Source organism: Mustela nivalis, assembly GCF_964662115.1.
Source record: "Mustela nivalis genome assembly, chromosome: 3".
Classification (NCBI taxonomy): domain Eukaryota; kingdom Metazoa; phylum Chordata; class Mammalia; order Carnivora; family Mustelidae; genus Mustela; species Mustela nivalis.
Window position 1 is genome coordinate 130,347,063 of NC_139022.1, and position 13,005 is coordinate 130,360,067.

The 13,005-nt window shown below is 40.0% G+C and overlaps 1 protein-coding gene across 4 annotated transcripts in view; it reads left to right on the forward strand.

Moving 5' to 3' along the window:
• ATP10B (ATPase phospholipid transporting 10B (putative)) overlaps positions 1 to 13,005 on the forward strand; it is a 262,323-nt gene that overhangs the window by 178,305 nt on the left and 71,013 nt on the right. For all 4 annotated transcript variants that reach the window (XM_082724635.1, XM_082724638.1, XM_082724636.1 and 1 more), the window contains one exon: positions 1,316 to 1,520. In XM_082724635.1, coding sequence (XP_082580761.1) covers positions 1,316 to 1,520 — 205 coding nt within the window. The remainder of the gene's footprint in view (positions 1 to 1,315; positions 1,521 to 13,005) is intronic.

The window sequence follows — 13,005 nt, forward strand, 5'->3', positions numbered from 1 at the left end:
CTGAAAACCAGCTGGGCTCAGTTGAAAAGACCATGTGTACAATATTGGTTTGGTTCCAAATCCCATATTTAAAGAGGAACATTTCCAAATACAGCCCTAGACAAAACAGCCCACACTTTCAGGACAGGCCTTGAAACTGTCATACAGGAGTCATGAAGGGCACTTGGAGAATTAAATTTGACTTGGCAAATCCAAAAGGCTCCCAGAAATACCTGATAAATGCCTTAAAATATTTACAAAATGGTAGAAGATGGAATAGATTACCCAAGAGAGCAGAACTAGTTCAGTATTTGACTAAATAGAAGGAGGACTTTCTAAGACGAGAGCTCCTTGAAATGGAATGTCTTGGCTTGGGTAGTAGGGAGTCCTATTGCTGATGGTGCAAAAGCTGAGACCACCAGAGACCTGAGGAAAGAGGGGAATACTTTTGAGAAGGTAGGATCTCCAAGCATTGAAAACTGTGGGGCTGGGTGCCAACTTGGATCTGGGCTTGGGTTTCAGATATTGTTGTTAAGACCTTGGGAAGTTTTTCTTTGACCTTCGATTTCCTCATGTGTGAACTGGGCCTAATAATATTCATTTCAGTAAGCTATTATACAAATAAAGACAATATTAACTATCACTAGTACTTGGCACAGTAGATATGCTGCTACATTTGTGATTATTGCTGCCACTCATATCTGAGCTTGATAAATGGGGTGGGAAGAGAAAGTTCATAATTTCCTGGGATTTCTTTAACCCTCTGGTTCTATGATTACCATGGGTCCCATCCCGTCAAACTTCTGGTGCTATCTTTCTAACTCCCTGACTGCCCAGAGTTTTCCATTTCAGCATCATCCCAGATCTTTCTACATAATGGTTTATATCCTCTCTTTCCTATGGCCACTTTCCTAATCAGAAACACTCTTTCCTGAACAACCTTTCCTTGCAACCCTGCTTCCTACAGTGATAACTGGCTATTCTGGAAAATGATGTCTATCAAGAGTACTAAAGTAATATGACTATGTAATCACCTTCTCCTTTAATTTTTTTTCTTCTGCTAGGAAGCAAGGCTGAGCATAGTACCTAGTCTACAGCCAACAGTCAATCAAAACTCTAAAGGCTCATGAGGACAGATCTTCTATTAGTGGGATTCTATAGACCATACTTAGCCTTTCTAGAGAGTTATGACGGTGGTTATTTGGGGCAAGGTAGAACACCAAACAATCTTGTGACAGGCTGCTTGAGGGATATTTAGGCACAGGCCAGGCCTTCCTCCATTCACTTATTAATTCTCTAGAGAATCTTAAAACTCACTATTGTTCTTCTACCCAAGAAAAGAGCGGAGCTACATTCAGAAATGCTGGAAGGATGTGCGTGTGGGAGACTTCATCCAAATGAAATGCAACGAGATCATCCCAGCAGACATACTCCTCCTCTTTTCCTCAGACCCCAGTGGGATCTGCCACCTGGAAACTGCCAACCTGGATGGAGAAACAAACCTCAAACAAAGATGTGTTGTGAAGGGCTTCTCACAGCAGGTAAGGCTCTTTCTAACATCTTAATACATGAGGTCAAAGGGAAGAAGCAAGCCAACTTTACTGGGAAATTGAACTTAGTCTGATAGCTAGAGGAAAGAGTAGGGGATGCCTCCTTTTCCCAAACACTTAGCTATACTTAATCTTCCCAGCAAGCCTCTTGGTGGCTATTATCCCTTTATCACAGATGGGGAAATAGTCTTAGGAAAGATGACTAACTTCCTGAAAGCCTCAGAATTCCTACGTGGGGTCACACTCTATTAAGGAAACTGTGTTCTGTGCTCTGAAGAGTCTAATATCTCTTCAGTTACCTTTAGGACTAACTCACTTTTCCATGCTTATGCAGTCCTTGCCCATCCTCCCCAGCTCCACTCCCTCAATCACTTCCTCTTTGAATCTTCTCCAGAACTACTTTGACTCCAGTATAAGCTACAGGAAGGTATTGCTAACTATTTTTCCACTTGTGTACATCTTACCTTATCTCCTTGAGAAATAGGGAATGATCATCATCACTTTTAGTTAATGCCCATATACTTACATTACCATAGACATCATAAGGAAGTTACAACTGTTTGGTGGTTAAGAGCCCAGGCTCTGGAGGCTGACAGAACTGAACTCAAAGTTCAACCCAACCATTTATTAGTATTCTCACCTCAAGCAAGTTACTACTCTCTCACATCCTTATTCCCTCATCAGGGAAATGGGTACAAAAATAGTCCTTCTCCATTAGGATGATTCTGAAGACTAAAGGACATGTATAGGAATTATTTAGCATAAAGGTATACACATAGTAAGAAGCCCGTAAATAGCTAGCAGTAAATGTCAGTGGTGTTCAGAGGCAAAATGTGTTGATAAATTGAAACTAGATGTGATATTCCAATTTTCAATTAGAATTCCTCTTGGAAGGGTTGGTTTTTAATCTAGAACCTTCTTCTGCCTGAGGAAAAGAATAAAGTTCTATCAGTTTCTTCACTCTGTCAGCCTTCGGTGGGAGAGAAATTAGATGAGTCAGGGATTTAGGGGAAAGAAGGCAAGTGCTTCATTCCTCAGAGATTCTCTTGAAAGAGTTCAGTTATCCAGATGGAAACTTTTTGAGAGAAGTGTCAATGACAACTTGACAACTGTGACAACTTGTCATACCTCACTTTGCCTCTCTCCAAGCACCCGATGAGCAGTTCTTGAAAAATCTCTTTGGTGTGATTGATTCAGTCCACAGAAACCTATTCTCTGACCTCTACATAGTTCTTCCCTAGTTCTGCTCTGAGATTCAGAGGAGATGAAGAAAGTAAGGAACAAAATGTAAGGTTTGGTGCATAGTAGGCCCATAATAAATGGTCTGTTACTGCTACCTCAGCTGTATTTACTACCCTGGGCATGGAAACCACCGTGACCACTTTGCTGCCATCTGCTTTTTCTTGCTATTTTGCAGGTTCCATCTTTCCATTGGTCTCTCTCTGTCTCTCTCAAACAAATAAATAAACTCTTTTAAATAAATAAATAAATAAATAGAATTTAAAAATTAAAAAGTAGCCTCAGACAGCTCTCTAAGAAGGAGGAATTTGGGCTGCCCTTTGCTACCTTGCTTCTCCCTTATGTCAGTGTGAAAAGATCTCTGAACATAAGTAGAATTCTCTTCTACCTCTTTACTATAGCATTTCTCAAATGTGTTGGACAGACATGGAGAGTTGCAGGATAAATATATGTTGCAAAATCATAAAGTAGAAGACAATAGGTTACAAATTTTCAAATATTTCACAGAGTACTGCCTGACATCTCAGGTAATTTAAGAAAGCTCAAGGAGGGGAGAGGATGGAGACTGGTATGTAGCATCTCTAACCATTTCACCACAGAGAACTTTTGTTCCACAGAACATACTCGAGGACTACTGCAGGAGACGTAGAATCACAATTTAGGGATTTGGTCCAAATATCTTACAGGTGTTCAAGATGTACCATCTTCACCACAGGAAGAAAATTTTAAAAATATATATGCATTCTTCCCCATTATCACTACATTATGGCTCTCTAGAACTGAGTAGGGGTCGGGCATGCATATTTTTAAATGCTCTCCCATATGATCATGCCATGAGCCTACCACATACCAGCTTTTTTGAAGACCTGTATGACAAAAGGAAGGTGTCACCTCAAGCACTCACAAAAAAACACTTTTAATAATAAGAACAGAACTACCATCTCCATGCTTCTTAGATGTGCCTGTGCTTTTCCATACATTGTCTCTTTTAGTCCCTGCAACCACCCTATGAAGTAGATATTACTATCCTCATTTTACAGATGAAAACTGAGGAATAGAAGTAGAATATTTCACTATTGTCTCAGAGAAGATTTTGAGCACCTACAGATATGGTTTGTTGGGAAGTTTGATATCTTAAAAAATAAGTAGTAAAAAATATTTTTTTTTTTAAAAGCATTTCTTAGTTTTCCCTCTAACCCTTAATGTCTATAAAACCTTCACCTTGCCAAAAGGGTTTCTACTAACAGAGATTTATAGAAACTTCCCACCCCATCTTTACACCCATACCCATTTTTACCATCTTGAAGATGATGAGAGATTATTATATTTTGTTAATTTAGAGTTGATAAGCAACCTTGTCCCAGCTCCCCTAGATCAGCATTTCTCAAGACAGAGTGTGCCAAATGCTTATCTCAAGAGATAGTTCTTAGAAAACAAGTTTCATTGTCAAATCTGATTGGAAAAACTGTCCTGTGGACCCCTCTTAGAGGGTCCAATGTACATCAACATAGCAAGGTCTCTAAGAAGATCTGCAGTCAACAGATCTTTTAAACTTTCTTTAACCCTGAGTTTTCAGAACTATTTTTTGGCACAATAATTTTAGCATTCCCATGAAAATTTGGGAGGAAAACTAACATGGATTGTGGAGCATGCATGATCACAGTAGCTGAACAGTAAACAGAGAAGGACCTAGGCAATTCATCCTTCCCTTTCCTATATAGGTTCAAATAAAATCATAAACATAAAAGAGCTTCTCAAAAATATTTTTCTCCTGTGACAAGTCACATCATTCTCAAGGTTGCCAAAGAGTCGCTTTCAAAATCCTTTTCTTAGAATTCAAGTTGGACAAGGCCAACTTTTTTTTTTTTTCAATTTAGAATTTTATCATGCTGGGTGATCTTTGAATTCACAAAATTATTGACCTGTTCTTAAAATATTTATTCCCACATCCCACTGCTGAGGAAAGAGAAGGAATCCAAAATTAGGCTTATGCTAAGGTCTTCTGAGCAGGTCAGGAGACTTTATTAGAGAATTAAATTATACCATTCTCTCTTTGATACCTTCTGATACCCAAAATCTCTTCTTAAAAGGATTTCCAAGATGAGTAGGAGGCATTTAATAGAAAAGAGTATGTGAAAAGAAGTATGTGCCTTTATTTTGGTAAATAGAAAATACCAAAGCCAAAGAATCAGAAATGAATTCTTCCAATTAATATTTCAGATGAAAGATATTCCTGGCTGTCTATTATCCAAATCACTGAATCCTAAGTCCTACTAAACTGAGTGTCAGATCATTTCCTAGTGGCCAGCCAAGTGCTTACCATGGCGAGTATGATATGTGGGTGAGCCTCTTCGCTGTCAACTGGGAGCTTGTTAAAAATGTGGAATATCAGGCCCTACCATAAACTCAATCAGAATCTGCAGTTTAACAAGATCCCCCACATGACGGCTGTGCACAGCAGACCATTGAAAACTCTGGCTTAGGGCATCATCAACTGATGTAATAATTGTGCTTATCTGTTTATTGCCCAAATTAAAGATTTTTAATTGACTTTCCCTTTTAACTAGCTTGCCTTCCACGAAGGTTAGTGATTTTAAGCCATTTTCTCAGTTAGGAAGAACCACGGGAGCTCAGATCTTCTACAGTGAAGGTGTGCACTGACTTTAACATATTTAGGCAGCAGAGCACTTTGCTGAAAGACTTGAGGGAAGATAGGGAGTCCTTTATCACCCTCTCATTTCAGTAATGACACACCTAGAAAGAAGCAAAAGGTAGCTATCCTCTCAACCCTGCCTGCCCTGAGAACCAGAGGAAAAAATCTCCTTTCCTGGGGGATTTTGTAATAAGACCTGCCCATGGTAGGCTGTTGCAAGTTTCCCTTAAGAATGATAGTCTTGGGGCCCTGGGTGGCTCAGTGGGTTAAGCCTCTGCCTTCGGCTAGGGTCATGATCCCAGGGTCCTGGGATCGAGCCCCGCATAGGGCTCTCTGCTCGGCAGGGAGACTGCTTCCCTTCCTCTCTCTCTGCCTGCCTCTCTGCCTACTTGTGATCTCTATCAAATAAATAAATAAATAAATAAATAAATAAATAAATAAATCTTTAAAAAAAAGAATGAAAGTCTTTTTACCAATTGACCACTGCTTGATGTTGAGCAGAGATCATATTTTCTAGAATTCCTTCAATATAAAATCTACATCACGATATATAATGATAATAAGTAATATCAATAGATAAGTTGATTGATCATACACTGTGTGCCATGGGCAGGTCTCTTAAGTGTTTTAGACCTATTATTTTTCTCCTCTCCATAAATAACCCTGCGAGGTAGGCACTTTGAATATCCCCACTTGACAAATGAGGCAAGAACAGTTAAGTATCCCTCCTAGCAGTGAGCTGAGCTTGGATTTAAACTCAGGCAGAATTATTTTACTTTAACATTTTTTTCTTTTTTTTTAAAGATTTTATTTATTTTTTTGGCAGACAGAGATCACAAGTAGGCAGAGAAGCAGGCGGAGAGAGATGGGAAGCAGGCTCCCTGCTGAACAGAGAGCCCAATGCAGGGCTCAATGCGGGGCTCAATCCCAGGATGCTGAGATCTTGACCTGAGCCAAAAGCAGAGGCTTAACCCACTGAGCCACCCAGGCACCCCTTACTTTAACATTTTATTATGGCTATTTTCAAGTGCATTCAAATGTAGGGAGAATAGTATGATGAATTTTTAATGTGCCCATCACCCAATTTCAACAACCACCATAGCCAATTTTGTTTCATCTATAGCCTCACTCTCTTCACTCTGCAGATTATTTTGAAGTAAACTTCAGTGTTGCAGCATTCCACATATAGACACTTTAATTAATCTATCTCTCAAAGATATGGTTTTTAAAACATGCAATGATACCATTGTCACTGCTAAAACATTAGCATTAATTTCTTGCTGTCAGCTTTCAAGTCAGTGTTCAGTGTTTTCCAGTTTGTTTGAATAAGAATCCAAGTAAGTCTAAAGACCTAGATAAGTTTCTCTTTTACTCTAGGGGTTCCCTGCTCAGCTTTCTTTTTTTGTTTTTCTTGTATATTCAGTTTTTGCTGCTGAATAAATCAGGTTGTTGGTCCTGTAAAATTTCCTACAGTCTGGATTTTGCTGATCAGCATTGACTCCCAGCTGTGTCATTTAAATGTGTTTCCCTGTTCATTATATTTCTATAAATTAGCAGTTAGAGGGGCGCCTGGGTGGCTCAGTGGGTTAAAGCCTCTGCCTTCGGCTCAGGTCATGATCCCAGGGTCCTGGGATCGAGCCCCGCATCGGGCTCTTTGCTCACCAGGGAACCTGCTTCCTCCCCCTCTCTCTGCTTGCCTCTCTGCCTACTTGTAATCTCTGTCTGTCAAATAAAATAAATAAAATATTTTAAAAAAAAATAGCAGTTAGACCTCATGCCTAAATCTGATTCAGGTTAGGTTTGTGTGTGGGAGTGTATATGTCACCGTTGCATGAATTGATTCCCTCCCATCTTGCAAAAGGTGACCAGTGAGTTTGTCTTTTTTAGTATCAATGTGCACTGATGGATTTAAACAGATCTGACATGTGTCAAATCAGTGCAGTTGTTATCTTTATTGATTACCCCATTTTTAGCTGGTGAGACCTTCTATGAGTTGGCTTCTGAGCTCTTTGTCATGATCCTGTAGTCTTAATAGATCGAGTCCCTTTCAATGTAAAATAGGATTTAGAAATCACAATAAGATATGTCAGAGGTATATACAGCTATTGGATTGATCATTATTTCCATGCCATAATGGACACAACTAGGACTTTTTAAAGATTAAATAATCAAGATTTATGCTGATACTTGAAATTCAGGACTAGAGGTCTTTACACAACCTCATCAATATGAAATATGTAAACCCTTCTCTCACATTAGGCAAAGTCCTTAGCCACTGTACTACACAGCCTATTTTACTACACAGTCCCCTTGGATATTTGACACTCACAGCAATCCTTGGAAGTAGAAAATGAAGGGATTAGTAACATTTTCAAGATGAGGAAACAATTGCAGAAAAACTAAATCTTATCAAAGATTACCCCACGAATGCAGTGTTATGCCAAAATTGGAACTCAGTTCAGATGTACATGATTATTTTTCCCATTGCTGAAGGGATTCTTAGATCCTTTTATGTGTATATTTTATTTCTCAAGTAAATACAATTTTCACAGATATGAAAATACTGCAACTATACAAGTTCGGTTGTAATTATTTGCAATAATAATAATTAGATCAGGAAGGAAATAACCTTACAAAAAAACTTACTTTTATTTTTGATAGCCCTCCGACTTATTTTTGGCCAGAGTTGTTCTAGAGCATGAGCACCACACACACACACACACACACACACACACACACACAAACACATAAACATTGGAGATCCCCTCCCCTTTCCAGTGTTTAGCAGTATTTGGAAACTTCTATTAAAAAGTCTTCTCCTATTTTTGTCCCTTCAGGGCCTTACGAGGAATTGCTGCTACATTATGTGAAAGATATAATCATGCAAAGTGTTAATAGATGATAGCTTAAACTTTTCCTCCTCCCCACTATCTCCATATACCGTGAGAACATATTTACCTTTGAAGAGTGGCCTTCGCAGTCATAACCACCAGGGATAATTGGGAATATTTCAGGCCAGTGTGGGAACTATTTGATGTCTCAAAGGAGAACCATACCAATCTACTATAAGGATTAGGCAAGACTCTTCATTGCATGTGACTGAACTCTGATTCATAGTAGCCTTGATGGAAAGAGAATTTACTGAAAGAAAATAAGGTGAAATGGGCCTTAGGGTAGTGTCAACCAGAAATTTAGAATCCATCAGTGCAACCCTCGCTTCTTGTCTGGGTTTCTCGCCATGTTTGGCTTTCATCTCTCACATATAGACCTAACACTCACAGCTTCATCTCCAGAGAAGGACTGGAAACTTTCCTGATGTCTGAATTGAAAGGGATCCCCAAGACAGGGACTGATTGGCCTGGCTCGTACTGTGTACCCATCCTTACACCAACCAATTAACTCTGGCTGGAGGCAAAGGATTCTGAGAGTGGCATCCTCTACTTGGACTTGATGGTCGAAATTAGCCTATGGAGCAGGAGGGTTCTGAGCAGCTCACCAATAAATGTCCACTAAATACGTATTATGAATCAGGGCTATATGTATCTAACTTACCTATGTGCCCTATCTCTGCCTATACAGCATCCTCTGTAACATACCCAGAGTAAATCATTCCTCCCTCTGTGCTCCCATCGACCACCTTTGTCACTCTCAAGCATTGTGCCTGCCTCACTGTAGTTCATTCAATGAATTCACTTTTCCAACCAGTATCCGATGAGGTCCTTTTATTGCCAGACACTGTGCCAGATCATTTTGGTGTTGTTTATTGGGGTGATGCACTATGATCATATATTTTGTGAACAACTGGATAAAAAGTTTCTCAAGTAGGAATTCATACTCTCTTCTCTGTGACTTCTTTTGCCAGAAACATAAGGTACAAAACGTTGGCCCTCATGTCATTTTTTTTGGTCTCAGTTATCCATAGCCAGAAAAAGGCATGCAAAAAAGGTCTGTCTGTGCAATGGCCTGTGAAGGCACCACGGCCCATCTGGTGGGCATGTTTCAGACGTCATGTAGTCCCTCATTCATTCACCAAATATTGATGGATTAGGTCCTCTGTGTCAGGTGCCGTAGTGTGCACTAGAGGTTCAGATTTAAACAGGGGAGATACAGGCTGTGACTATATACTCTAACAGGGAATCACAAAGACAATGATTAACAAACACTCCCACAAATAATTAGTAATTGGCTCCTTCTAAGAATGACAGAAGAAGTCATTCTTTTTCCAGTATTCACTTGGCATGCCAAACCCCTGCCTTAGAGGTTGGAAAATGTCATAGCACAATTTCAAGATTAAATTTCGTCTTAGCCCTGAATAAGAATCAGAATATCTGTCCACTTGAATAAAGTCCACACAAGACTGTAAGGAATCCTTAGATAGGATCCCCCATCCTGAAGCCCAATCTGTGCACTTTAGCGGGAATCTCTTGGGCAGACAGGGAGACCTAGGGTGGTTGCGTAATGCAGACCATCTCCTCACCCAGAGTCATAAAGGAAAGTAACTGCCAGTCACTCTGTTGCCGGTTATCTTGAAAAGAACTCTGACTCAACTGGGAGCAGGAAGGTTATCGAATGCTGGTAACTGTCATTAGTTTTCAGATGGAATTCTCAGAAATCAGAGGGTTGTCTAATTTGTATGCCAGGAAGGAAACCTTGGTCACTTGGCTTAGCAGCTAGGGCGTGAAGAACATTTGATTCTAGCATTATCCAAACTAATAAGCTTTAAAAAAAAAAAAAAAAAAAGCAAAACTTTAAAATAGTATCCTCCTAAGGTTGCCTGCAGTGTATCTCCTGGGTAGCCACCTGGGGGGTGTGGTCTGTGTATCCTGAAACCTTGCTCCACCTACAGGAATGCTCCAAAAATGAGCTAGTTCTGCTTTGTCATCCTCTCCCTAGTATGGGCAGGTTTTTCTAGTCATCTAGCCTGGGGGTCATGTAGAAACAGAATGAGAGCTGCACAGAAATTTGGCAATCCCTGGTTCAATACTTCTTTTTCACAGGCTCAAAGTGAAAACTCAATAAATAAGCACATTCTGTGTTTAAGGAATTTAGCTGATTTCTTTAGCTGATTTCCAGTTAACAGAATCTTTCTTGAATATCTCTTCATAGCTATGGAGGGGTTTCAAGGTGATGTAAAATGTACCTCTCTCTTCTAAGAACTTAAGACTATGGGCACCTATTTTTTTAATTTAAAGACCCTTTATGAATATCAAAAATCTTTGATAACCTTGCCCTGCCTAAGCCCTCCGACCTGAAAGCAATTGTCCTTTCAGTGTCCATTACTTAAGAAAATAAAACAAAAAGGTACCATGACTTTGGATTTGTAATTTACTGATCTCAAGAATTCCTAAAGAAATCAGAAAACTGGGGTGCCTGGGTGGCTCAGTGGGTTAAGCATTTGCCTTCAGCTTGGGTCATGATCTTAGGTCCTGGGATCAGGCCCTGCATGAGGCTCCTTGCTCAGTGGGAGTCTGCTTCTCCCTCTCCCTCTGCCCCTCCCCTTTTTCGTGCTCTCTCTCTCTCTTTCTCAAATAAATAAAATCTTTTTTTTTTAAAGAAAGAAATTAGAAAACCATGTATGAAACTTATGTTTCTGCTGTCTCTGGACAACATCCTGCTGCGTATAGGGATTTATAGACAAGCTGCAATGTGTAATCTACCAGCTGGCTTATAGAAATAGCTTGGTATTTAGCAATTAGAAGCATAAGATATTACAAGTTCCAAGTGAATGACATGGATATTAAGAATTGTCCCAAGCAAGACAGATTGCTACAGTCTGTGGTGGACACATGGGTCCTATTGGGCCTGGCAATGAAAGTTTAAGAAAGTTATCAATATGGAAAATCTACAAAGAAAGCATGATAAAGGAAAGGCCAAGAGGGTTTTCCTTTGGGCAGACAGCATTAAATGCTAATGCCAAGCAAAGAACATGTGTAACCTTTAGAATCAGACAAACTTGGGTGCTCTTGAGCTGTGTACTCTTAGACAAGCCACTTAATACAAGCAAGACGGAATTTTCTCTCCAATAAAGTGGGGCTGACTTGTCCTCAGCACTTCACAGGAGAGCTGGGAAGAGTGAATAAAAGCAGGTCAATAAGGGACAGCATTCTGTGAACTGCAATTTTACCAAATAAATAAAAATCATTAAGGCCAAGATATATCTGTGGGACTGATATATCACGTGGGACGTGCCACTGTTTCGATTAGACTTCTGTATTTGCAGGAAACAGAAATGATCCCAGCTAACTTAAGCAAAATAGTAACCTTGCAAAAATGCAGGGGCAGGTAGGGTGGAGGGGGAGAAGCGTACCATGTGGCTCACAGAATCAAAGGAAAGCTGAAAACCAGGTTCAGAAACAAGAACCAGAGCCTCAGTGCAAAGGCAAGTATTGGGAGCAGCAACTACTTAATGATCTCCATTGTTTTTTCTTCCTTGAGTCATTCCCCTCGAGTCAAAGTCCCACATTGGGAGAGTCTAATGGGCAGGGCATCTTGACGTAGAGTCCCATCGAGATTACAAACCATGGAGGAGAGGTAGTTTCCCATAAGGAAGTGAAAGGACTTTTAATGAAAAGGGAGTAGACTGGAAGGCGGGTAGCCAGAAAACAACTGCCCACTACAAACAATTTGGAAACATCATTCATACATATGTAATCACATTTATGAATCAACATGAAATTCATTTATGAAGAATAGAGGAAAATAGGCCTAGAAAAGTAAAAATTGAGACTAGTGCAGGGGAAATGGCCCGTTCTTGTTACTAGACCATATTTCAGCCTCTTTGTTAAATCTTGACCTTCCTGATGGGCCTCAGAGGATGCAGCTTGTTGATTCTGGGTCATAAGTCAGTGGATACCTTAACTCCAGAGAGTCATCTCACACTCGCACTTGGCTCACTTTCCTCTGCTTTCCCAGATACTGCCATTGACACACCTGGGCTAAACTGAGAACTTTGAGTTGTTTTATGACTGCAGTAACTGATTTGTGTCAAAAACCTCTCCATTCTTTCTGATTCTCTCTCACTTTCCCCCGTGGCTCATATATTATGGGAATTCAATTAAATTTTTGAATATGTGAATGAATGAGTGAGTGAATGAATGAAGGAATGAATGAATTGGAGACCAGTTTGGCCCATGTTGGAATGTTGGGATCTACTTCTTTAACAACTTTTTTTTTTTTTTTTTTAAGTTGAGCCAAAGAATTTCCTTATAAGAAGCAGCCTTATTCCTATGAATCAAAGTTAAGAATTTGTGCCTGGGGCTCTTCTTAATTGCTTTGGGCAGTCTTTACAGAGAGGTCTCTTACAGAGAGGTCTTCCTTCATCTCCTCATCCATCACCTTTCAATGTATACATTCCTCACACCACCCTCTCCAGGACTAACCTTCTCTCAACAAATCTTGATGGTATGCCTTTTGCCTCAAGGTATTATGAGAGATGCATCAGAGGAGGCTGGCAGTAGAGGAAGTGTTAATGGAGGCAAAAGTAGTGTGGTAAGGAAGCACATAAAAAGGACAAATTCTCATTGGTTGGGGTGAAACAGTCTGTGGGGATTCGGGTGGACTTCATAGAGGAGGTGGCAAAAAAAA